Source organism: Panthera leo, chromosome D2 (genome assembly GCF_018350215.1).
Source record: "Panthera leo isolate Ple1 chromosome D2, P.leo_Ple1_pat1.1, whole genome shotgun sequence".
NCBI classification, from domain to species: Eukaryota; Metazoa; Chordata; class Mammalia; order Carnivora; family Felidae; genus Panthera; species Panthera leo.
In genome coordinates, this window is record NC_056689.1 from 59,502,048 (window position 1) to 59,529,867 (window position 27,820).

At 38.5% G+C, this 27,820-nt stretch overlaps 1 protein-coding gene across 9 annotated transcripts in view; it reads left to right on the forward strand.

The window, feature by feature from the left end:
• The window catches only part of BTRC (beta-transducin repeat containing E3 ubiquitin protein ligase), a 182,198-nt gene that overhangs the window by 144,894 nt on the left and 9,484 nt on the right, over positions 1–27,820 (forward strand). For all 9 annotated transcript variants that reach the window (XM_042907590.1, XM_042907588.1, XM_042907591.1 and 6 more), the window contains 9 exons: positions 5,304–5,535; positions 9,253–9,439; positions 15,663–15,759; positions 16,407–16,544; positions 17,066–17,184; positions 19,331–19,580; positions 20,096–20,214; positions 21,822–21,932; positions 23,834–23,912. In XM_042907590.1, coding sequence (XP_042763524.1) covers positions 5,304–5,535; positions 9,253–9,439; positions 15,663–15,759; positions 16,407–16,544; positions 17,066–17,184; positions 19,331–19,580; positions 20,096–20,214; positions 21,822–21,932; positions 23,834–23,912 — 1,332 coding nt within the window. The remainder of the gene's footprint in view (positions 1–5,303; positions 5,536–9,252; positions 9,440–15,662; positions 15,760–16,406; positions 16,545–17,065; positions 17,185–19,330; positions 19,581–20,095; positions 20,215–21,821; positions 21,933–23,833; positions 23,913–27,820) is intronic.

The following is a 27,820-nucleotide window of genomic DNA, read 5'->3' on the forward strand; positions in this document are numbered from 1 at the left end:
ATCTCTCCATTTATTTAGGTCTTATAAAATTTCCCTCAGCACCCAGGGCACCTGGGTGGTTCAGTCCATTAAGCATCCAACTTTGGCTCAGGTCATGATCTCACAGCTAATGGGTTCAAGCCCCATATCAAGCTCTGTGCTGACAGCTCAGAGCCTGGAGCCTGCTTTGGATTCTGTGTCTCCCTGTCTTTCCCCTCCCCTGCTTGTGCTCTGTGTGTCTCTCGCACGCAAAAATAAATAAACGTTAAAAATTTTTTTTTAAGTTTCCGTCAGCACTGTTTTGTTGTTTTCAGTTTTACAGGTATTAACACATATGTTGTTACGTTTATTCCTAAGTATTATATTTTTTAATGCTACTGTAAATTGTATAGGCAGACAGTTTTATTCATTTATTTATTTTTTATAAATGAAAATATTTTATTTCAACCAACTGAGCCACCCAGGTGTCCCAGGCAAACAGTTTTAAAAAGTATTTTTCCAAAAAAAGAAATGAGTATAGTGCTTACCCTTAGCAGGGCTGGCAACCCAAAAAAAGGAGTTAAGGCAGGGCTTATAAGGCTCCTGGTAATCTGTTTCTTGATCTAGGTGCTGGTTACATGGGTGTGTTCACATTCTGAAAATTCATCAAGCTATACATTTAAGATTATGCACATTTTTTAATTTTATTTTTTTTTAAATTTACATCCAAATTAGCATATAGTGCAGCAATGATTTCAGGAGTAGATTCCTTAATGCCCCTTACCCATTTAGCCCATCCCCCCTCTCACAACGCCTCCCGTAAGCCTCTGTTTGTTCTCCATATTTAAGAGTCTTTTATGTTTTGTCCCCCTCCCCATTTTTATATTATTTTTGTTTCCCTTCCCTTATGTTCATCTGTTTTGTCTCTTAAAGTCCTCATACAAGTGAAGTCATATATTTGTCTTAAGATTATGCACTTTAAAAAAAAATTGTTTTTAATGTTTATTTCTGAGAGAGAGCACGAGCAGGGGAGGGGCAGAGTGAGGGGGAGACACAGAATCTGAAGCAGGCTCCAGGCTCTTAGCTGTCAGCACAGAGCCCAGTGCAGGGCTTGAACTCGTGTACTGTGAGATCATGACCTGAGCAGAAGTTGGATGCCCAACTGAATGAGCCACCCAGGTGCTCCAAAATTATGCACTTTTATGTATATTATACTGTAATGAAAAATTAAAATAGAAAAATACATATTACATAGTGAGAAAGAAATAAGGATTTTCTTTTAAGTTTATATATTTTGAGAGAGAGAAAGCACGAGTGGGGTAGGGACAGAGAGAGAAAGGGAGAGAATCCCAAGCAGGCTCTGCACTATCAGCATGGAGCCTGACATGGGGATCAAATCTACAAACTGTGAGATCATGACCTGAGCCAAAATCAAGAGTCAGATGCTTAACTGCCTGAGCTACCCAGGTGCCCCAGAAGTATGTATTTTCAAAAGAAGAGGGAAAGTCCAATTCCAGCAGTGTCATAAGTTCATTAGGAGTGTTGATTTATTGAGCACTTTACTGTGTGCCAGGTAGTAAACTAAGCATGCTTTTCTTAGATTATTTTATTTGATCCCCACAAAAACCCAGTGGAATATATTGTGTAATTATCCCCATTTGGCAAGATGAGGGAAACAGAGACTCAAAAAAAAAAAAAAAATCAAGTTGTTTATTCCATGACACACAGCTAGTAAATCGTGGACCTAGAGTTTGAAACCAGGTCTTTGTACTACTATAGGACCACAACTCTTAAAAAATACAGTGTGGTGTAGAGGTTAAGAGTAAGCAACTCATTCAAAGCAATAATGGGTCTAAGGTGTGTGTTTTCCTACCTCACAAGGAAATACTCTGTTTTGGAAGTTGTGACTAAAATGTAGTACCAGCTGGAGTAGCCCAGACAGTTGGTACATACATGAGCTATCAGTTTATACTTCATTTCTAATAGCCAAATGTTTTAGGTCCTATTTATGATTGGATCATTGAAAATACAAGGAAGTCCTGACTGAACTTTAGCTCCTGCAGTGGGATAACCAAATTTGTGAAATCCTTAGGCATTTTTATCTGTTAATAGTCTGATAGCCACTGATCAAAGCATGACTCCCTGTGATTCTAGAAACATCTGGTTTGTTGAAGATTATAAATAGAATCATTTCATTACCATGCCGATTATTGTTCTCTGTTCCTGGCATTTCTGGTCTTTAGCAAGAAAACAATAACCTAGGGTAGCATCCAACTCCAACCCATTTCCACCTTTTAAAAGACAAAAAGACAAATTTATAAAAGATGATGGAGAGGGAGGTTTGGGTTGTTGAGATGAGAAGTGGTGTTGGTGAAGCTTGTACACCCACCTATTCATTAGCTCACTAAATCTTACTCCATATTTCACAAATTTTTCTTTTCTGAAATGCAAACAAATAACCTACCCCAAAATAGCTCTGAAGTCCCCCAAGGCCTGTGTCCAACAAGGTTCTTATTAATCATTTTTAGTCTATATCATAGACCACAGTGGCACTTACGCTAGAAAACACCCAACTCTGTATACCAGAGCCTGCTGCTTACAGGTGTCAGCTCTTTCGTGTAAACAGAATGGCTAATGTCATTCTTGACCATACACTTTGAATTGTGTTTCGTGGATCATTTGTACAGAAACCTGCATGTAGGATTTAACATTTAGAAATTAAGCCAGCCTGTGCCTTGAATAGCAGAAGTTGATTATCCAAATTTGATAGTTTTATAGCACATTCAATATGTCTAGGCAGGTATGAGCTCCATAGTAACATTGGCCTTCCTGCCAAATTGGAATTGCCTCAGGCAAATGTGCCGAAGATCTATCAAAGTACTTTGAAAAGTGTCCCCAGCTTCAAACTTGCATATGATCCTTGTCTTCTTTCTTTTCTCATACCCCATGTCCAGTCTGTCAGCAAGTTCAGTTTGCTTAGCTTTCAAAGTATACGTTGAGTCCCAATTATTTCTCATTACCTCTACAGCCCTAGTCCAAAAGATTGTTCTCTTCCATGGACTACTTCGAAGTAGTCTTTTAATCAGTCTCCTTATTTCTATTCATGTCCCCTACAGTCTGTTGTTCACATAGCCATGCTCCATTTAAAAGAAGTCAGATCATGTCACTCTAGGGCTTCTAGGTGCTTGTCTATGTGATCTCTCTCTCTGTCTCTCTCTCTTTCTCTCTCTCTCTCTCTCTCTCTCTCTCTCTCTCTACATAGCTGCTCATCTTCCTGAGTTCCCTTTCCAGCACGGTAGCCTGAATTTCTTACTGGGTAGCTCAAGACTCTAAGAAGTAAGCAGAAGCTGAATGTCACTTTCTCCACACTTTGTTAGCCAAAGCCCAGATTCAAAGGCTAAGACAAACTCTGCCTTTTGATGGAAGGAACAGCATTCAATGTTCAGGGAGAGATGGAATTGTTTCAGGCCGTCTTGGAGATTGGCTGCTCCCACCTAAATGACCTGGATGAACTGGCTTGAACTACTCCTGCTTACTTCTCCTTGTTCCCTTGGTTCAAACCACCTGGGCCTTTTTGGTGTGCCTTAAAAATGCCAGACAGACTGTGCCACCCAGGACCTTTGCCCTCAAATTCCCTTTGCCCTAGACCATTCTTCCCCCATGTAACAAAATGTCTAATTTCCTCATTTCCTTCATGTCTCAGGTCAGAAGTCATCTCTTTAGGGAAACTATCTCTGACCCCTTAGGCTTAAATAATTATATTAGTTTTTTGTGTTTTTTTAATTGCTGCATAACAAGCTACCAGGATAAAATAACACCCATTCATTAGCTTACAATTTTCTAGGTCAGAAGTCTGGCATAGCATGGCCACGTCCTCTGTTCAGAGTGTCACAAGGCTGAAATGAAGGTGCTGACCAGGCTGCGTTCTCATCTGGAGGCTCTGGGGGGAAATCCTCTTCTCAGCTCATTGTTGTCAGCAGAATTCAGATCCTTGCCTTTGTAGTATTGAGGTACCCATTTCCTTACTGGCTGTCATCTGGGAGCTCTCTCAACTCGCAGAGGCTGACCACATCCTTTGCCATGTGGTCCCCTTCTTCTTCAGTAACCAATTGGAGAAAGCTCTCTGCTTTTAAAGAGCTCATTTGATAGGTCAAACCCACTCCAGTAATCTCCCTATCTTAAGGTCAGCTGATTTGGCACCTTAATTAAAGCAGTGCCTATGTGTTTGTTCGAATAGCTGAGAGAAGGTGTGTGTACGTATATATATATACATATATATATATATATATACGTACACACACCAAAGGCCCAGAATCTTGGGGGGAGCCATCTTAGAATTTTGCCTAGTACAATAACGTATACTTTTTTTTTCTATCCCCTTATTTTTTTTTTAAGTTTTTAATCTTTTATTTGAGAGAATGAGAGTGAGAGTGGGGGAGAGGGGCAGAGGAAGAGAGAGAGAGAATCTTGAAACAGGCTCCACACTGAGCATGGAACCCAATGCAGGGCTCGGTTCCACAACCCTGGGATCATGACCTGCACTGAAATCAAGAGTTGGATACTCAACCAGCTGGTCCACCCAGGCGCCCCATATCCCCTTACTTTTCTTAATAGCACTATGCACATTGTATTTTCCAGTATTTGGTTATGTTTTTATCTTGCTGTACATACTACAAGTTCCTGATAACAGACACTGTTATTTTGGTTCAGTGTTGTATTCCTAGCACCTAGGACAGTGTTTGACACATCGTAGATGCTTGGTTGATATTTTCTCAATGAACTAACTAATTAATAGAAAGACTGTATGGCATGTAAGTTTGATTTCCTTTTTAGAAGGAAAAGGGTAGGTTGAACATATACATGTTATATTTAAGCTTTATCTCCAAGGTACTAGAGTTTCAGATTATTCATTGGCCTTTCTTTGCGTGGAAGGTTTCTTATTTGATTGGTAAAAAATAAGTTGTAAGTAAGTAATTCTGTAAATGTCCAGTAACTGGTATATACAAAAAAAAAAGAGGAAATTAGCTTTTTTGCTTGCTAGTAATAATAACTTAATATGCCTTCAGCTTTCAGTTTTCATCTGTGTATCTCCAAATAATATCTTCCTGTGAACTTTTAGACATGAATGTCTAGTCATCCAACACTATTTCTGATTTACCAACTTACTGTGGTCTTTGTGTGGCTTTCTATGTAATTGCTATTCACAAGCATCCAATTACTAATAGAGTAACAGAGTGAGCTCCATCATATAGACATAATATAGCATGCCAGACCAGAAAATTATATATTTCCCTCATTTTCAGTACTTACTGTTTCATGTTTCTTTTAATCCACCCCTTCTACAGACGAAACTTGCCAATGGCACTTCCAGTATGATTGTGCCCAAGCAACGAAAACTCTCAGCAAGCTATGAGAAGGAAAAGGAGCTGTGTGTCAAATATTTTGAGCAGTGGTCAGAGTCCGATCAAGTGGAATTTGTAGAACATCTTATATCCCAAATGTGTCATTACCAACATGGACACATAAACTCATATCTTAAACCTATGCTGCAGAGGGATTTCATAACTGCTCTGCCAGGTATGTCTCCGGGTGTTTGTGAGCCATTAATTTGCCTAGAAGATATGTGACAATGGTAATGGAACTAGATCTTCGTCTTTGTTTTTAAAAGTCTTCATTGGCTTGATTTTTATAAACTGAGTTCTTTAATGTTACCTTCTTGGGGTATAAATACCCAAAACATCAAACTCTGGAAATAGAGACTCTTCTTTCCCCAGTCTTCTCTGGATCTCCTACCTTCTAGTCACCCTGTTCTTACCCACTGAGAGGTACAGATAAAATTTTTTGTGAGGTGCTACCTTGATAATGTGTCTTAGCTTCAAGATATGTTAACTTATGTACTTGGATTTGGATTTCTATGGGAATTTGTCAACAGAATAATTTAAATTATGGGACTGAATTTTTAAGTGAGTATTTTGTAAAGAAAGATATCTCAGGAGCCTTGTGACAATAATTTGTAAACACCAGGCTTTGCAACCTCACTGTTCTCAATAACCAAACATTTATCATAAGCTAAATATATGTTTGAATACACACATGCACAAGCTCACACACTTAAAATACATTTTTTGTGGAAGATGATGTGGTGGTTTTACTGAATGCTTGATGGTGATCCTAGGATACTTTGTAGACATCAGTATTTGGAGGAAATGCTATCTCGAGGAAATACAAGGTTGTCCTCTGTGTTAAAAGTTTATTTTAAAAGAACATACAGTATCGGGGCCCTGAGTGGCTTAGTTGGTTGAGCATCCGACTTCAGTTCAGGTCATGATCTCACAACTCATGAGTTCAAGCCCTGCATTAGGCTCTGTGCTGACGGCTCAGAGCATGGAGCCTGCTTCAGATTCTGTGTCTTCCTCTCTCTTTCTGCCCCTCTCCCATTTGCTCTGTCTCTCTCAAAAATAAATAAAAACATTTTTTAAAAAAGCTATAAAAGAACATGTAGTACAAAAGATGAGTGAATCTCTAAAATATTATTATATCATGTTTTTATTTTTTTCAATTGTTTCCTGATTATAGAAGTTATAGGAAATTTAGAAAATTCAAAACCATTTAAAATATAAAAATAAAATTTCCCAGAACACCACCATTCAGAGAGAGCTGCTAATATGCTATTAATATTTTGGCATGTAGCCTTACTGTTTTTTCTAGGTGTGTATATTTCCTTCTAAAACGTTTGTAACATTTTTTTCTTACTGTGTTCTCTTAATGTATTTTCCTGAGTGTTCTTTTAAAACGTAATTATTGGGGCGCCTGGGTGGCTCAGTCGGTTAAGTGGCCGACTTCGGCTCAGGTCATGATCTCGCGGTCCGTGAGTTCGAGCCCCGCGTCGGGCTCTGTGCTGACAGCTCAGAGCCTGGAGCCTGTTTCAGATTCTGTGTCTCCCTCTCTCTGACCCTCCCCGTTCATGCTCTGTCTCTGTCTCAAAAATAAATAAACGTTAAAAAAATTTTTTTTTTAAATAAAACGTAATTATTTATATAGTATTATATATTCTTTATGGGGGCCAAAACACATATTATTTAACCCCTTTTTTTGACACTTAGGTAGTTCAAAATATTTTTCCTATTGTAAACTTTGCTGTGGTAGACATCTTATTCACTAGTCTTTTCCTAGGAAGAAGTAACAGAAATATTATTATGAATATTTTCAAGGTTTTTAATACTTGTGCCAAACTGTCCTCTTCAAAAATATGCCAGCCCTCCCCCAAAAGGCATATTACTACTTTGCTTCATCTTGGCCAATTAATTTTTTTGTTTGTTTTTCCAAAATTGGAATTTAAATCACCCTTTAAAACAAAAGAAATACCTATTTATATCTTAGAAATAACCATTTTAAAACTAAATTTGTATCTATATTTTTTGTTAAGTAGAATAGACTTCTGCCCCCTCTTCCCTCACTGGATTTTGTTTTAGCCATAGGCAAACAGTTTTCATTGTGTGAACAATCTGTGTGTACCTCATTACTGTGCTCTCCCCAGTTACTGAGACATGCTACTATCTCAAGCATATACCACTAAGAATTGAGCAGGAGTTGATTAGATCTGTGTATCCTTTGCCTAATCCTGATCCCTGGTGTGTATCTGCTGACCACTTTATAAGATATTAAATCATCAGGCTAATGCTTTATGGCCATTTTAACTTATAAACCTACACCATCTGGCTACATTTAGTAAACCAAACTACTTCAAAAAATGCCTATAATCCATTAATGTAATGGGTTTGTTTAGAGTGTTAGGTGAAATTACTTCCAAAGACTTACTATAGGGATATAGTGAAGATCAGGAACAATTTGATGACAGCCATTAAAAACACAGGAATGAATTTTGGAAACTTCTGACGGCATAGAAAGTTTCAATTTAAAGGTGCAGGAATTGTACCATCACTGTTTTTTTGTTTTTTGTTTTTTTTTTCACGAAGAACTAATTATTATATCTTTAATTGGGTTATAGTCATTTTCCTTTAATAAGAATTAAGTGATGGATGCCTCCATCTGCTTATGCTTAAATATGAACATGTGATGCCAGCCAAACAAAATCCATTTAATGCTTTCTTCTCCAAATCTGCTGAAAAATGTGACTGCTATCCATACAATTTTATAATTAGAATAATGTTTAAGCACGTTTGGGTTGTTGCTAACGGTGTCCAATTGTGTCTTCGTGTGATTCAAGGGAAAGGCACAAAATGAAATGTGGTATTCTCTTTCCTTTTGGTTAAGTTTGTGCCTGAGGGGGTCAGAGTATGAAGGAATCCTTCTGCACTATTTAAGTCTTTAGCACACCTCTGATATGTAACCCGAAGAAGAAATAACCGTGAATGTGTTTGTCTCATTTGTGAATTAGAACAATAGCCAAAAACTTTATTCGTGTGATCATCCTGTTTTATAGTATCTATTTCTCTGAGGCCTCAGTACAGATTTGGGTGGTAGAGTATTTTAACTGGGAAGCCCATCCAGTTTAGGAAGCCCAAGATCTACTTCCATTGTTTTCCTCTATACATCCTACAAAATGGTCTCTGAAATTCTAACCAAGTTATTTATTGGTCTGGGATTTTTTTCATCTTTTGGTCAGCTGTCATGTAGGCTTTATAGCAGCAACTACTCTCAAATACAGTTTTTTTAAACATTTGAAATTAAACTGATACTTGAACTTAAACATACCTCTCTCTTTTCCTCTTGGGATGTTCCCATACCAATCTGTATTTCCTTCTTCTCTTCTTTCTGCATGCCCAAAATTCTATAACCCAGCACATTCTGACTTAGTGCCTCTCCCCTAGTACATTTAAAGGATATTTCTTTTACTGAACAGCTTTGGAACTGCAGCAGTAATAGAAACAGAATGAGAAATGGACCTAATATAGAGATTTGGGGGGGTCTGAATCACAGACTTTGAGATGCCATCCATAGAACATCCCCTAGTGCTGAAATCCATATAGATAGATGTGAATTGTTTTCTGGAATCCTTTTTATTTTTAATGTCTTGGGGGGTTTGCTAGTTGTTAGCTCTAACTTCCTTATCTAAAGGAAGATGGAAAATACTGTTCATTTCTGTAACCTTATGGAAAAATTATTGACACTCATTTTACCCAAGTTTCTGTTTGAAAAAGAAACTGGACCACACTAGGGACAATGATATGCTTTCAGAACAGAATAAATGCTGTTCTTTTTTTAAGGACCTTTTGTAAAAAACCATTCACCACCTATGCTTCTCTTCTTTACCTCCTCCCCCAAACCCAACAGCTCGGGGTTTGGATCACATTGCTGAGAACATTCTGTCATACCTGGATGCCAAATCACTATGTGCTGCTGAACTTGTATGTAAGGAATGGTACCGAGTGACATCTGATGGCATGTTATGGAAGAAGCTCATTGAGAGAATGGTCAGGACGGATTCTCTGTGGAGAGGCCTGGCAGAACGAAGAGGATGGTGAGCCTTTTAACTTTCTTACTATCATGGAGCTTCAGGACTTGGCCGTTCAGAGTCATTGGAATAATATTGGGAACCAGAGAGACTGCTTCTCATTGAATATGATGATGTTGCTGGTTTATAGCACAAAATGTAAAATAGTTGTACACGTACTCAACAGTGTTTCTTCTGACCAATCATTCATAAATGACATACTGTGTTAATACTACTTTGCAAAAAATGATTAAAAACCGACTTCATTTAGAGCATTCTGTTCTCTGGGCAGAAAGTAGTGTCCTGAAAAAGGGCTGATAGGCAGTTTGTAAGACAGATGAGTTTAGATCACACAGAAGCCATCAGATGCCCGAAACAATCCCGAACCAGTAAGTATGCTCTCCTTCAGAAGATTTCTTGTCTTTAATCCATGCCTGTGGTGGTTTATCACCTTTGTAATCAAAATTATTTTTACACTCAACTAGAATAAGAACTCTAGGCATGGGAAAGAGTGAAATGTGTCATCTAGTATATCTCACTGTTTCCTCAGAAGACTCATATTTTCTTAAGATTTTACTGCTTAATCCTGAATTCCTTGAGGCATTATATAGTGAGCAGCCTGAGAGACCTCACCAATTTTATTGTTGTTCTTTTAAGATAAAGGTACCATTTCATTAGAACTTCTGGAAGATGCCTTCTATATGTACTTTCAAAGGATATCTCTAGAATGTCACTGAAAGAAAGTCAGGTGTGAATAATTTCATAAGTAAAATAAAAGTGACATATTAAATATTTTAGTTGATAGAAATGCACCAGCAGACATATGTGTGCTCAGGGATATCCTGAGCAATTAATTTTATCAATTATATATCTTGGACCATAAAGAGATACAAAACTGTTAAGAAAAGAGGGGCAGCTTTTCTCAGCAATTTTCATTAAAATATAGTTAGCTCATTTTTTTTTCATCTTTGAAATTTATGGCTCCCTTTCTTTTATCTTTTTGGATATTTGAAATTCATTGATATATAATAAACGTATTGACCCCTAAATGTTATACCAAATGCTTCAAGAAATTTCTGTCATTCTGGCTATTAGGAAGGCTTTATAATTTCCCTCAAATTCAATTAAAAAAAAATTTTTTTTAACGTTTATTTATTTTTGAGACAGAGAGAGACACAGCATGAACAGGGGAGGGGCAGAGAGAGAGGGAGACACAGAATCTGAAACAGGCTCCAGGCTCTGAGCTGTCAGCACAGAGCCCGACGCGGGGCTCGAACTCACGGACCGCGAGATCGTGACCTGAGCTGAAGTCGGCCGCTTAACCAACTGAGCCACCCAGGCGCCCCTCAAATTCAATTTTAAAGGAAGCAAATGCCAAGCTATTCTTTGGCTATATAAACGTGAATATATGAAAGCATAGTGTTATTCTTCCCAAATATGTTTTTCTTATTCTCATTTATTTCACTATATAGAAAAATAGAAACCTTTCATAATTTATTTCATACTTTGGAAATAAACTCTTTATAAAAAAGCAAATATATATATATATATATATATATACACACACACACACACACATACGTATATACATATATACATATATATATATATATACATATACATATACATATACATATACATATACATATACATAGTTGTATGGGATTCAAAATCCATCGTTTTGCTAACAGGCATGCCAGGACCAGCCTTAGATATAGAGCAGTTGCTTACGTGGAAGAGTTTTAGGGCAGCTAGGAATATTCTACTACCCCTCACAGGGAAAAAAGAAGAGAAAAGAAAAAAAGAAAAATTCTCCAGGGTCACCTGGGTGGCTCAGTTGAGTAAGTGCCCATCTCTTCATTTTGGCTCCAGTCATGATCTCACAGTTCATGAGACTGAACCCTGAATTGGGCTCTCTGCTGTCAGCTTGGGATTCTCTCTCTGTCTCTGTCTCTGCCCCTCCCCTGCTCATTCCCTCCCTCCCTCTCTCGCTCTCTCTGTCCCTCCCTCCCCCTCCCCCAAAATAAATGAATAAACTCTAAAAAAAAAAAAAGTCATTTAGGGGCACTGGGTGGCTCATTTGGTTAAGCAGCCGACTTCGGCTCAGGTCATGATCTCATGGTTCGTGAATTCAGGCTCTGTGCTGACAACTCGGAGCCTGGAGCCTGCTTCAGATTCTGTGTCTCTTTATCTCTCTGCCCCTCCCCCATTTGCGTGCGCTCGCTCGTGCTCGCTCTCTCTCTCTCTCTCTCTCTCACTCTCAGAAAATAAATAAAACATTAAAAAAATAAAAATTTAAAAAAACATCATTTAGGGCGCCTGGGTGGCTCAGTCAATTAAGCATCCAACTTTGGCTCAGGTCTTGATCTCATGGTTTGTGAGTCCAAGCCCTACATGGGGCTCCATGCTGTCAGTGCGGAGCCTGTTTCGGATCCTTTGTCTCCCTGTCTCTCTCTCCCTCACTGACACTCATGCTCTCTCTCTCAAAAAGTAAACTTAAAAATTTTTTTTAATCTTTTAAAAAATGACATTTCAAAAGAAAAACCCAAATTCTCCTCCAAATTGGAACTCATAACCTAAAATCTCTAGGACAGAGATTCACTCCCATAGCAATAAAGGTTTCTTCCCTGTTAAAATATACTTTGTTCCCATTTGTACTGTAAATAACAGTAAACCTTTATCAGACATTGGGAGTTTACAAACTTTTTTTTTTTTTTACTTTTTTAAAAATATATTTATTTTGAGAGACCACTTGTGTGGAGTGGGGGGGGAGGGGGGGAGGGGCCAGAGAGAGAGAATCCCGTGCTATCAGCCTAGAACCTGACGAAGGGCTCCATCTCATGAATCATGAGATCACGAGCTGAGCTGAAATCAAGAGTCGGATGCTTAACCAACTGAGCCACCAAGGTGCCCTTACAAACTCTTTTTTTTGAAGGCAGGAAGAACAAGAAACAGATAAGCAGATTTGGACAGATGCTTGTGAAAATACCAAAGATAACAGCCTCCACAATTTTACTTGGAGTTGGCAGTAAATAGGAAGATCTGTTATGTTAGTTACAAAGAGAAAAAACAAACAAGATCATTGAAAAGATGGCCTTTTGCCTTTTATATGAAGGGTATATGAAGGTATGGATGAGAAATAATCTAGGATCCAGTATTGATTATCACTCTTTCCCTATCTCCTCAACCACAGGAGCCCATTTCTGTTCTTTTGAGCATCCTTCATAGTTCAGACCATATTCTTTTGTCGCTGGCCACATTTGTCATCTTACCTTGATAGAGCCCCATGAAATTACAAGAATTTGTCCACCCCGTGGAGACTTCCTTTAATATCCACCTTGACTCTCTCTGATTGCTTGTATTTTTTTTTTTTTTTGAGAGAGAGAGAGAGAGAGAGAGAGAGAGAGAGAGCATGAGTGGGGGAAGGGCAGAGAGAAAGGGAGACATAGAATCTGAAGCAAGCTTCAGGCTCTGAGCTGTCAGCACAGAGCCTGACACAGGGCTTGAACTCATACTGCAAGATCATGAACTGAGTTGAAGTTGAACACCTAACCGATTGAGCTTCTCAGGCACCCTTGACTGCTTGTGTCTTTTAAAAACTTTTTTAATGTTTATATTTATTTTTGAGAGAGAGAGAGACCGAGCAAGAGCAGGGGAGGGGCAGAGAGAGAGGGAGACACAGAATCCGAAGCAGGCTCCAAGCTCTGAGCTGTCAGCACAGAGCCCGACGCAGGGCTTGAACTCAGAAACCGCAAGATCATGACTTGAGCCAAAGTCGGACGTTCAACCGACCAAGCCACCCAGGCGTCCCAGTGACTGCTTGTATTTTTAAATTTGACTTTCTTCTTGTGTTAGTGTTCTCCCCTACTTTTTAAAAAATTCAGTCTATGATCACTTTCTCATCTTCTCTCAGATTGTCTTTCCAAGCCTACTGTGTCAATAAAGTTTTCCTTTCATACCTTTCCCCAAATCCTGGCTTTGACAGTTTCTTCCATTTCCCCCAACCAAAAACAATAAGTAAATATCGTTTTCTAATGAAGCTTTGGGTTTAGCTTCCACTCCACTGTTGTATTTAGATGAATTTGACAGTCTGCCCCTAGGACATGAACTCTCTTTCTATCTTGAATAATATTGAGTGTACTCTCTGTGCTCAGTAATGGTAACTCTTAAAAGTATAATAAACGACCACTTGGGAAAGTCCATTTTCTTAATCAGCAGATCACATTTTATGATAACATTCTAAATTTAATATTTAGCATTTATCATGTACTTACATTCTCAGAGGTACTAGACATTTCACACAGAAGTGGTCCCTGTTGTCAGAGAGCTTCCATCATAAAAGGTTTTGACTTACAACACAGATACAGACTGAAAAACCAGTTTTCAGCACCTCACCACCCTTTTTTGTAGCACCTTTAATTTGAAGAAACTCAGACACTTTAGCAAGGCATGAAAAATACATTGAGGTAAAAAATGAAATCAGAGGCTTATATGATTTCTCTTTTCTTAGAATGTAGGGATAGTTTCATTACATATGAAGAAAATCCTGGGCGCCTATAGTCAATTGCCAGAGATTAAAAGGAGGGCAGGAATCTCTGAGGAATGGTGGGTACTGGGAGATAATAAAGTAGTAGAGTGTAGGCTCTAAAATCAGACTTAGATTCAAATTCCAGGTCTACTTGCTAGGTGTGTGACCTTGAGCGGGTTACCTAACCTCCCTGGCATTTGATTTGTTTGCTTGCAAAATGAATGTAGTGATTATCACCTCATGAAAGGGTGTTGGAATTGAAATTATTAAGTTATAACTATTAACCAGATTTAGGATCTTTTCGCTCAAAATCTGTTGTTTGGTTACAGTGTGTTTGCAGAGTAAGATTGTTCTCTTATTGCAGAATAAGAGAAGTGTGCTTGTAACCCAGAATTATTTCACAATGTGTCTTGTTTGCCCTTTATGTTGATGTATCATATTTCTTGCTCCTATTAGCCCCCTTTTATAAACTATTATTTTAGCTTCTCCATTCTAGATTTGCCTTCCTCTGTTAACACAGAAGTGAAAGCTACCTTCCTGATAAATTTTCTCAACTAATTTTCAAGGTGTATAATAGGAAGAGGGCAGGGGAGAAGCGCTCCTGGAGACATTGAACAATTAATTATATTGTAATGGAGCTATAGAGGGAGGAGTGGATGACTGGCCCAGAGAAAACATGATTTCTCTGGTGCCAGGATTACACTCTGAGGCATTTCTGCCTATCTCCACTTTGCAAGGCACGGTGCCAGTGAGAACAGCAGTTAGTACACCCATAGTGGGGTTTACTAGCTTCCACACCGTGTTCGGTGGGTTCTTAACTTCAGGATGAGGAATTAAATTTTTTACCCAGCAGGAAGTGATTGCCATTTACTGGTTTTTTTTGTAGCAAAGATCTAGCTTGGGATACGAGTATTCCAGAGATGTGCTGTCATAAGGAAGGAGATGCTAACAAATGTTGCTCACTGGAGTCAAGGAAAGGCAGTAAAATGCATGTATGTATGTGCATAGCCAGGAACCTGGGAAAGAATGTCATGCCTTAGACTTGACAGCACAGTGCTCTTAGGCATTTCTTTTCATCTTCTTCCATACCTGCTGCTGGACACTCCTGTGTTTCCTTTCTTCTCTGTCAAAATGAATTGAATTGCTCCTTTTAAAGCACAGCTACACTGATCACCAGCAGCCTGGGTGCCCGAGCTGCCAACACACCTTACCCCACATAAATGAAGACTAGAAAAAATGATCTCCATGATAGAGGCATTCCTACTGCCCATGATGCTAGGCTCCACTGATACTGGCATAGCTTTACTTGGTGGCGGGGGGGGGGGGGGGGGGGGGGGTAGAGAATGTGGGGCATGTGCCTAGTTCAGAGTTAGTAGTTACCATCACTAACAAAATTTTCAAAAGCCCAGTGAATCTGCCTGTACAGAGGTCTGATAGACTAGTTGATAAATTCTGATTATGCGTATTTGCTTGATGACATTATAGTATTCCTGAAGGCCTGATACTCTGATGGCTACACTACAAGTGGTCATGTTTACAATCAGTGTTGACTGAGCTCCTTAGAACCCAGAAAGTTGGCCTCCTGAAATCAGGCTTAACTTCACACCTTTCCAGGCTACGGAGATTATATGGAATGGTAACTGTGACAACACTTTGAAAAAATAAGAAGCTCCTTGTAAATGTTTGATATTGTGATTTTTATTGAAAATATTTGTTTTTTAGGGGACAGTATTTATTCAAAAACAAACCTCCTGATGGGAACGCTCCTCCCAACTCCTTTTACAGAGCACTTTATCCTAAAATTATACAAGACATTGAGGTAAGAATCTATTTATATTTGGATATTTGTCAAATACTAGAAAATCATCAGCATTCTTCAATAACAGAATTGTTACAGCAAACCCATTAAGGTTTATTAATGTGGGTTAAAAACCAATTTCTTTTAAGTAAATAGGGTAGGTAAAATATAGTAAATTGCCAGGCAAAATTTTTAAAGCTTTTAAAGATTGTTTACTGGTAGATAAGTAGATGAGAGAGAGAAAATGATATCTTCATGCAATAGCACTGAGACTGTTACGATACTCCAATATCTTATGAATTGAGCCTTCCTGGAAGTTCACTGGTAGAAATGGCCACCACATAGGTATGGGGAGCACTGAGCATATAACCTCATGAAGTGCACAGCTTGCCCTCTGTTGCCCCTTTTCCACCAGGTTTATCATTTAATTGGATGAGTTATATGCAGGAGAGTTCTAGAAAGTAAATCTTTAATAACTTTACAAATGAAAAAATGTTATACAAATTTAAACAGTGGTTTTTTTAAAACATATTTTGAGTTTGCCTTAAGTTCTATATAGTTAATAGAGTGAAGCACTGAGCATTTGTCATTGGTTGCCATGAAAGTCAGATAAGGATTTAGTGCTGGTCCTTTCCTAATTACTAACTTTTTATTATTCCTTCTCCTAGACAATAGAATCTAACTGGAGATGTGGAAGACATAGTTTACAGAGAATCCACTGCCGAAGTGAAACAAGCAAAGGAGTTTACTGTTTACAGTATGATGATCAGAAGATAGTAAGCGGCCTTCGAGACAACACAATCAAGGTGAGGTCTGTTCAATAATGGGAAGATGGCTGAAGGAGAAGGGTGTCCACATTAATAAAGCAGTCCCAGCATCATCTCTAAGTATTATTTCCAGAAGGTAAATGAGAGTTTTAGGTTGTTTCCCATCCTGAAGCCAGAATCATTTCCTTAAAGGACAGTTACTTGCTTTCTGCCAGAAGCATGTACAAATGGATAGTCCTAGGGTTAAATTCTCTCCTTAAAGTGCGCTGAATGTGCTATTACTCCTTTAGGCTTCACATAATTATAGGTTACCTCTGTTCCTTAATGAAAAGGATAAAGTCAGCATTAGTATTAAAGCCACCTATATGTGTGTGTGTGTACACACACACACACACACACACACACACACATAGGTGCTTAGCTATACCTATAGAAAAGAATGCATTCCACATTACTCTGGGCTTTGATTCTGTAGAGGAATCAAACACATAGTAGAGCCAACAAGTCTCAGCACCACCCCATTATCACAGTGATCAAAAAGATCTTGTTTGCCATCCTAGATCTGGGATAAAAGCACGCTGGAATGCAAGCGAATTCTCACAGGCCATACGGGTTCTGTCCTGTGTCTCCAGTATGATGAGAGGGTGATCATAACTGGATCATCGGATTCCACAGTCAGGTAGAGAATTCCAAATGATCTTTTGAACTCTGGAATATCAGATCTGCTCTGTTCTTTGTCATAGATAGTAGTTTTGCTGTATGTAGCTGCATGAACGCAGTTCTGAAACTTCATAACTAAAGAAGAATAAGCCATCAGCTCTCCACATCATTGTGTCCACCTAGAAGTAGAAAACTTGATTTAGGAATGATTAAGGCAAGTTTACATTTTTGCACATTGAAGAAACTACATATTCTGTTTTAATTTGGGAAAATCATCAATTATAAAAACTTGGTAAACCTTGTGCATGCCTTACAAAAACCACCTCGCAGGGGAATGATGTGAATGGAATTAAGCCTCCTTTCAGGTGGTTATAACTGTGGTACAGACATGCATTACCTCCTTTAAAATGTGTACAGGTGAGCAATGCTCTCTCTTTGCCAGCCCCTCCCCTGCTGTCCCTGCAGTTTTTAATTGCAAGGTTTACTCAGGGAGGGGCCTTCAATTTCCAGAGGCGTTAGTGATTTGATGACACAGCCATTATGCTGCTGGAGTCCAGTGTAGCTTGAGTTCTGGGTACCAGCAGCACTGCTGGAAACCTCTGTTAGGAATTTTGCCTTAAGCTAAAGGATTTTCTAAACATAATGCATCAAAAGTAACTTTTAAAAAAAAATAGGAAAAAAAAGCAGTTAACTGCATTGTTAGATCCTCTGAAGTTAAATGTTTACCAATCCAAATTATCCTCTGTGAATAAGAAAAGGCTGTTCCTCTTTCTTGTCTTTTGACTTAAAGGCATAGCAAACTCAGTTCTTATAGTTATCGACATTTAACATTTATTGATGCTCTGGAGTGCCTCAAGGAAGCTAAACATTGTAGAGGCTAACATCATTTATAGGATAAGGGACAAAATGATTTTCTAAAAGATGGGGTTAAATTGGAAAAGGAAATAAAATGTGTTATGAAAATCAAAGTAAATACACAAAAACAGAGTAATCGAAATATATCATCACACAAAATTCTCAAGATATCCAAAGGTCCCACACTCTGCTGTAAGCCCCCATTTACACTGTGGCTATTTTTTTCCCTTATTTTCTTTAATGTTTATTTTGTTAGAGAGCAAGTGAGCACGGGCATGAGCGAGCAGGGAGGGGGCAGAAAGAGAGGTAGAGAATCCCAAGCAGGCTCCATGCTCATAGCACAGAGCTTGATCCCATAAACCTTGAGATCAGCACCTGACCTGAAATCCAGAGTCAGGCACTTAACCAGCTGAGGCACCCAGGCACCCCTGGGATGGCTATTCTTGATCTCTACCCCCATTCAAGGCACAGAAATGGAACTTTAGACTTAAGAGTATAGGTCATCTTGGGCCTGGCCTGTATGGTAAAATTGAAGATCCAGGGTTATCAAGCTCAAATCCACAGTACTAAGTCAGACTGTTACAGAAGCTTCTTGGCCTGAATCAGTTCTATTTCCTGAGGGCTATCCGTGGGACACTAATGCTACTGTCATTAATCAGATTCCTACTTAAAAATGTATCTCATTAGGGGCGCCTGGGTGGTTCAGTCAGTTAAGCGGTTAAGCATCTGACTTCAGCTCAGGTCATGATCTCACGGTTCCTAAGTTCAAGCCCTGCATCAGGCTCTCTGCTGTCAGCACAGGGCCCGCTACAGATCCTGTCTCCCTCTCTGTCTCTGCCCCTCCCATGTTCGTGCGTACTCTGTCTCTCTCTCTCCCTCTCTCTCTCTTTCAAAAATAAACATTAAAAAAAAAAAAATATCTCATTAAAGGCATCAGATTGAATGTCAGAAGTTTTGTAATAATCTTGAAGTCTAGGCCCAATTAGTAGGTGACAGTGGTTGTATCCTCATTCTTACCCTTCTCCCATATAACTCACCCATATTTCAAATAGTGTGTCTTAAGGATTTCACATTGGCAGCATCCTGTCCCTCTCCTTGTCCTACTCTCCTAGTCCAGCCCTCTATCTATCACTTCCCTGTGGTCCATCAGAACTCTTTACCTCAGCTCAGTCCCAAAGCTACAAGAGAGTAGAGTATAACACTAATTATGAAAATGAGGCAAGATGAGTGGGGAATGTGGTAGTCAAATAGATCATAGCCAGGAATATCATCGAAGCCTCAGATAAGCTTCTTAATGTTGTTTGTTCCAGGGTATGGGATGTAAATACAGGTGAAATGCTAAACACCTTGATTCACCATTGTGAAGCAGTTCTGCACTTACGTTTCAATAATGGCATGATGGTGACCTGTTCCAAAGACCGTTCCATTGCTGTATGGGATATGGCCTCCCCAACTGACATTACCCTCCGGAGGGTGCTAGTCGGACATAGAGCTGCTGTCAACGTTGTAGACTTTGATGACAAGTACATCGTTTCTGCGTCTGGAGATAGGACTATAAAGGTAATGAGGCATCTTTTGATAAGTCTCCAATTTAGAGTAAGGGTGTTCATATGAAAATCCAATCAAGGGAAATTTCATATTTAAACGTCCATATGGAGTAGTTTAATATTTAATTCAGATACTAGTCTGTTTGTAAGAAGGCGATGAATGAGACAAGCGGTGTGAAAATTTTGGTTAGGTATCTTAGTCCTATAGATAATGGTGAGTGTGAGAAGGCCAGGGGTAAACTCAGCTTCTAGAAAATTTGTCTGCAAGACCAGACTAATAACTCCATAAGAATAAATCAGTTGGAGGAATTCTCACGTTATAGCAGCCAGCTACAAATTACCCCTGTGTTATTGAGAATTAAACTTGTCTTTTTTTTTTTTTTTTTCTTTTTTTGATTTGGTTTGGTTTGAGAAGTTGACTTCCCCCTATTGGCTCAGTACTCTTTTCTGCTTCCCCAAGACTCCAATTGCCCTAGATTTTACTAGTAAAAGCACCAAATCAACTGCCAAATACTATTTCTGTTTCAGGTATGGAACACAAGTACTTGTGAGTTTGTAAGGACCTTAAATGGACACAAACGTGGCATTGCCTGTTTGCAGTACAGAGATAGGCTGGTGGTGAGTGGCTCGTCTGACAACACTATCAGGTGAGCAGCAGGTGCCTTTACCCAGAAGGGATCACTATTACTCTGCCATTCATTGTTTGCACACAGATCAAACACATCTTCAAGTGTGTTATGTTTATAATAAAGTGTTTTTCCTTTCTTGTTTTTTTTTTTAAAGATTTTTATTTGTAGAAGTTCCTGGGTGACTCTGTCGGTTAAGCATCTGACTTCAGCTCATGTCTTGATCTCCTGGTTTGTGAGTTCAAGCCCCACATTGGGCTCTGCACTGTGGTGGTGTGGAGCCTCTTTGAGATTCTCTCTCTCTCTCTCTCTCTCTCTCTCTCTCTCTCTCTCTCTCTTTCTCTGCACCTTCCCCACTTGCACTGTCTCTCTCTCTGTCTCTCAAAATAAATAAATAAACTTAAAATTTTTTTTTTAATTTTTACTCCCAATGTGGGGCTCGAACTCACAGCCCAGAGATCAAGAGTCACACGCTCTACCAACTGAGCCAGCCAGACACCCCAAATGTTTTTCCTTCTATAGCTTCTTATAGGCCAAAAGTTTGCAAAAAAAAAAAAAAAAAAAAAAAAAAAAAAAAAAAAAATTTTTTTTTGTCCTAAGCAGAAAGATAGCATAGCAAAGCCTTTTATTGATGTGTTTCCTTTCTATAATAGTTTCATTACCAGATATACTTATTTTAAAGGTACTGCTTGAATGAGGAAGTGGACAAGAGTGATAAGTAAATGGAGGTTGAAGGCCCTCCTCTTTAAGCTCTTCCTGTGTACAGTTGAAAAGTCCTAATAAGTATCAAAAGGCCTTTTTTCCACCAGTGTTCTAACAAAAAAAAGAAAAACTATTTTTTCCCTACTAGAAATTGTGCATTTTGTTTTCTTAGCATTACGTAATTATCCATAATTTGAAATTATGAAGAATCCACAGCTTAAAGTACTTTTTTGGTGTTTTCATCTTCACAAAGATGAATGACACAGATATGAATAGAATTTGGAAGATTTATGAATCCTCTCCCTTCCTTCAAAAAGTACTAAGAGAATGAAAAGGCTATTAAAAAAACAACGGATAGAGCTATTGTCACATCTAAGGAAATTGTCCTTTCATTTGCCTTGGTCTGGAAGCATATAATTTTTTAAATTAATATACGAAAGTTTTTGAGAACTTGCTTTTTGTTTCCATTATATGAGAAGGACTGTCCTGGACAGTGGGTAAAAGCAGAGAGTGTCCTTACTAACAGACGTGGACATGCTTTGTGAGAGCAGGATATCACTGATACCCTGCATCTCATTCTTAATAGTGATTTCAGGAAGCATTACTTCTCTTGGCTTGGTTTTGTCCTTCACAGGCAACTGGGGACATTGAATTCATCCTTTTTATGCCTTGGGGACCCTGGTTACAGAATTATATAAAGCATCGTGCTTTGAAAATATATATTTCATTTGAACTTAAATCATACATTCTTCTGCCTGAGTTATACAGCAGAAAGGAAATAAATTACATTGAAAAGAGTACATTTTTGTATGATTGTTGATTGATTTTATGTTTGTGGATTTTTTGAAGACATACAAAGTGTATTATTATAACATCCAAAGCTTTAGAAAAGAATACACGAAAGTTCACTCAATTTTCTCTTCCAGATTATGGGACATAGAATGTGGTGCGTGTTTACGAGTGTTGGAAGGCCATGAGGAACTGGTGCGCTGTATTCGATTTGATAACAAGAGGATAGTGAGTGGGGCCTATGATGGGTGAGTTTGCTAACAGGGTTTTAAAAAAAAAAAAAAAGGAAATCTTGATCCCTCCTGCCTGAGGATGTTAAATATAGTCTTCCCTTGACTCTAAAAGATTATAGATTTCATGGAAAGGTTCTGATACGATATTTCTTGTGCCTGATCTATATGTTCACCTTTGCTTTGTTTAAATAAACTTTTAAAAAGAAAAAGTATTTATTTTGAGAGAGAGAGCAGGGAGGGCAGAGAGAGTCCCAAGCAGGCTCTGTACTGTGAGCCTGGAGCCCAACGCAGGGCTTGAACCCACAAACCATGAGATCATGACCTGAGCCGAAATCAAAAGTCAAGACGCTTAACCAGCTGAGCAACCCAGGCACCTCTCTTGTTTACTTTCTTTTCTATTATTTACTATTCTCCTCTTTCCTTTTCTTTTCTTGTTTACTTTTCTAAAATGTTCTTCCCAGTCATTTAATTGTACTTGTTTGCTCCTGATTTTCATTAATATAAGTTATTTGGTTATACATTTGTCTGTTTTACTCTATAAAGCAGTGAACTGGAAAAATCCCAGTATACCAGGATATGTGTATAAAATAGTGACTTATTAATAAAATTGAAATATTGGAGGCAGTATCTTTGGGGCACAATGTGGTAAGGTCCTGAATTTTTATCTTTTTGAGAAATTCTAAAAGTGCAGCTCTCTTGTCTTCACTTCTCCTAACATTTCAGTTACAACAAGCTTAGTAATCTTTATTTTCTTTGGTCTAATAGCAATGGTACTAGAATCCATTCATGTTGTGAGTGTGTACCATGTCCAGCAGTGGTAAGCACACAGTAAACTCTTAACGAAAGTATATTCACTTAAAAGGCCTCCTTATCATTTCTTCTTGTCAGGGTGCCTAACATGGGGGAGTGGAAGGCTACAGTTCAAATACTGACAGCTTTTAAGTATCAGAAGCTGACTTACAGCTTGATCTTAGTTTATGAGCTGGCTTTACTGATTAAGACAACTCAAGCTGCAGGAAGCAGAGCTTCCTCTGCTTTGAGTCAGCCGTCACTGTTCTACCCTTGGGAAATTGTTCAGGGTGTGATGACGCATTCCAGCTAGGTTATATTTTCTCATTGCCCCGGTTTTGATCTGTTCCCACCTTTCTTGGGTTTTATCTGTTATTTACCGTGAGAAGGCATAACCATATGTTTGATTTTTAGAAGGGCTAAGCTTTTCTTACTTAAACTATGAGAATTTGCTTATATAAACTCCAGAGTTCAGGGGCGCCTGGGTGGCTCAGTGGGTTAAGCGTCCGACTTCGGCCCAGGTCATGATCTCACAGTTCGTGAGTTCAAGCCTCTCATCGGGCTCTGTGCTGATAGCTCGGAGCCTGGAACCTGCTTCAGATTCTGTGTCTCCCTCTCTCTCTCTGCCCCTCCCTAGCTCACGCTTACTCTTTCTCTCTGTCAAAAATAAAAATAAACTTAAAAAAAAAATTTAAACTCCAGAGTTCTTCAGTGAGTTTCAGTCCTCTGGTACACATGACCTGGGCCATTCTCAGAATTGTAGGTTTCTAGGCCTAAATAATCTGTTATATCATTAAGAGGTCTAGTATATAAGATCTCTTCCTGGCCCCAAAATATGGTGTAAACTTACCATTCACTATCTTCAGCTTGGTTAAGGCTAACCTGTTCCTCATTTTTAGGTTAAATTTGTACTTTTTCCCCTGTTAAGACCAATAACCTTGACCCAAGAATGAATGCAAGGACCAAGTCTCCAAAAACAAAAAAGTTTTTGTATATTCTTGTGAACTGCATTTGTCATATAAATTACTTTCACCATACATATTTATTGCCGTGACTTTGTGCTGTTCTTCCTGTGGTCCCTTAATTTTGCTTTTAATCAAGATTTTTATCCCATTTTTGATCTTTAGAAAAATTAAAGTGTGGGATCTTGTAGCTGCTTTGGACCCCCGAGCTCCTGCAGGGACGCTGTGTCTACGGACCCTTGTGGTAAGAGCCTTGAGGGGGCTGGGGAACAGGAAGGGGAAGGAATTAAACATTGATGTGCTGTGGAATACAGATCTGGATTTGATAGTTAGACGCTCACAAAACCTACTACTAAGTGGAAAGGCAACCAATACATGACAATAAAATATGTTTATATAGCGCCTTTCATCCAAAAGTGCTTTAGAGACTATATATGGAGAGGAACGTGGCAGCTGTTTAACAGCTGCACAGCAACTCTACACAACAGTTTAGTACAGGAAGTGAATAAGAATTCTGTATCCACCAGAAACAGTAGGGGGTACTTAGGGAGAGAGAACATAATTACTCAAATTGGAACCTGTCCAGAATCTGAGGACCTGCACACCTGTGCCTGCAAAAAGTGCCGTGGGAGCCTGTGTGAGCCCCCGGTCAGCCCCCTAGCTCTGCAGCCTGTTCAAGGCATGCCGCCTCCAGCAACATGAATCCTGTCTTTTTTATTCCTCATATACCCCCTTGCCGTGAACATCTTGACAGTTGAAGAAAGAAGTGACTCAAAAGGAGGAAAGTCACCTTTGAAAGTACTAAATTCTTTATCATGGTGTTCACCAAAGGCCCGGATGAGAAAATGGCCTAAGGTTAAAAGCAGCCGCCATTAGAAAAAGAAGATTAGGTGGGACACCAGGGAGCAGAGAATCTTTTGCACAACTCAGGAAAAAGATGAGAGCTAGCGTTTGAAGCCAGTGTTCTGAATCCTGACTCTCAACATTTGGCAGTCTCTGCTCTGGAGAAGAGAGAGAGACGTTTCTTTGTCTTAAGACTTTGTTGGATTTAAAGCTCTTTCTTGCAGCACCAGACCTACTTTGCCTGTGTTTCGCACGTTTTTTTTGTTTGTTTGTTTGTTTGTTTGTTTTTTTAATGTTTATTTATTTTTGAGAGAGACAGAGACAGAATGTGAGTGGGTTAGGGGCAGAGAGAGAGGGAGACACAGAAGCAGAAGCAGGCTCCAGGCTGTCAGCACAGAGCCCGATGCGGGGCTCGAACTCACGAGCTGTGAGATCATGACCTGAGCCGAAGTCGGACGCTCAACCAACTGAGCCACCCAGGCGCCCCTCACACATGTTTTTAAAGTGTGTACTTTCATTCATTTACAGCTAAACTAAGTCTGGTTTACTGTGAAGTATAATTTATACACAGCAAGTTTTACCCTTTTTTAGTGTATTTTTTCTGAATTTTGCGGTGTGTAAATACCTCAGTCAAGATCTAAAACATTTCTATCGTCCCAAAAACAATGCCCCCTTCGTATCAATCCCCTCTCCTCCACCCCTAGCAACCATTCTTCTGATTTCTTCCTAATAGTTTTGCTATCTTATGAATGTCATATAAAGTAAGTCATATAGTATGTAGCTTTTGCATTTGGCTTTTTTCACTTCATTCTAGATTCATTCATGTTGTTGCATGTTTTAGTGCTTTGGTTTTTTGTATTGCTGAGTAGTAGTCCATTGTGTGGATGAGCTAGTTTGTTTAATTGTCACCAGTTTAAGGACATTTGGAATGCTTCCAGTTTGGGGTGATGCTAACAATATTCCCATACAGATTTTTGTGTATATATACTGTTTTCATTTCTCTTGGATAAATACCCAGAGAGTAGGAGTGCAATTTCTGGGTCCTATGATAAGTGTGTGTTAAATTTACAAGAAACTACCAAGCTGTTTCCCAAAGTGCCATTTTGAGAATTCACAAATGCAAACCATTTTGTATTTCCATTGACTTAGTGTATGAGAGTCCCATTTTTCCACATCCTTGACCATACTCAGTATTGTCTGTTTTTTTAAGAATTATAGTAGTCTGAGTGGGTGTGTAGTGGTTGTAGTTTTAATTTGCATTTCTGTGATAATTAATGGTGTAGAACATCTTCTTATTTGCTTATCTTCTTTTATGAAGTGTCTGTTCAAATCTTGTCCTCATTTATTTATTGAGTTGCCTTATTACGTTTTTAAAAACTGAGTTATTGAGATGTAATCAACATACAATACAATGGACATATTTAAAGTGCACAACTTAATAAACTTTGACATAGGTACATACCAGTGAGACCATCCACTTCTGCCAAGATTGTGAACATATCTTCGTGCCCCCTCTGTAATCTCTTCTTCCCATCCCACCCCACTTCCTGCTATTCTAGTCCCCAGGCAGCCACTGATCTGTTTTCTGTCAGTATTGATTTGTGTGCATTTTCTAACTTTTATAAATGAAATCACACAGTATGTATTCTTTTTTGTCTGTTTTCATTAAGCCTAATTACATGTCATTGATTTGTGTCAATAGTTAATTTCTTTTTAAAAATTGCTGAGTAGTACTCCATTGCATGGTTATACCATAATTTCTTTACCCTTTGGCTGGATGATGAAAATGTGGGTTGTTTCCAGTTTGGGGCTATCATAAATAAAGTTTCTATAAACATTTACGTACGATAAAATGAACATATGCTTTGGTTTCTCTAAGGCAACTCATAGGAGCAGAATAGTTAAGTCATATGTTTCATATTTTTAGAAACTGCCAAACTGTTCTCCACAGCAGTTGTATCATGCAGTGGTGCATGAGAGTTCCAGTGACTCCACATCCTCACTAATCCTTAGTACAGTCTTTTTGAATGATTCTAATAGTATATTGTGGTACCTCATTGTGACTTTAATTTGCACATACCTAATGTTAATAATGTTGAGCATCTTTTCATGCATTTATTTGCCATCTGTATGTCTGCTTTGGTGAAGTATCTGTTTTGAATCCTTTGGTAATTTTTTTTAATTGACTGGTTTTCTTAGTGAGTTTTGAGATTTCTTTTACTTATTCAAGATACAAGTCCTTTAGGAGATACGTGATGCATACGTATATTTTCCCAGTCCATGCTTTGTTTTTCATTCTCTTAAAAGTATCTTTTGAAAAACAGAGATTCTTCATTTTTATTAAGTCCAGTGTATCAACTTTTTCCATTATGGATTGTATTATTTGCAGTTATATCTTAAAAAAAAAAAATCTTTACCTAATCCAGTGTCACGGAGATCTTCCCCTGTGTTTTCTTCTAAAATTTCTGTAGTTTAGGCTTTACATTTTGGTCTGTGATTCATTTTGAGTTCATTTTTGTAGATGGTACAGATACGGATCGAAGTTCATATCCACTTGTTCCAGCACTATTTAGGCAATCCTCTGAATTGCCTTTGCAGCTTTGTCAAAAATCAATTGACCATATATGTGTGGGTCTACTTCTAGACCCTTTCAGTTCCATTGGTCTTTTTTTTGCCAGTATCATACTCTCTTGGTTACTGCAGCTTTTTATTAACTCTTGATGTCAGGTAGTATAAGTCCTTCAACTTCGCTCCTTTTCAAAATTTTTTGGGTCCTTTGAATTTTCATGTGAATTTTAGAATCTGTTTGCCAATTTCAACAACCAAAAAAAAAATAAAAGGGCTGAGATTTTCACTTGGGATTGTGATGAATCTAGATCAGTTTGGAGAAAATTGACTTCTTAACAACACAAAGTCTTCTGGTCCATGAACACAGTATATCTCTCCATTTGTTTAGGTCTTTAAAAATTTCTCCAACAGTGTTTTTTATACCTTTCAGGGTAAATAAAGGTCTGACGCATCTTTTGTCATATTTATCCCTAAGTGTTTTGTAATTTTAATGCCATTATAAATAGTATTTTTTAAAGTTTCGGGAGGTATTTAAAATCTCTAATTTCTAAACTGTTCATTACAAGTATATCAAAATACACTTTTACTTCTTTTATGATCTGTGTGCCTTTCATTCCTCTTTCTTGTTTTGTACTAAGACCTTCAGTACAGTGTCAAAAGAATTGGGAAGAGTAGATGTCCTTATCTTGGGGAAAAGACAGTTGGTCTTTTACCATTGTGTGTGTGTGTGTGTGTGTGTGT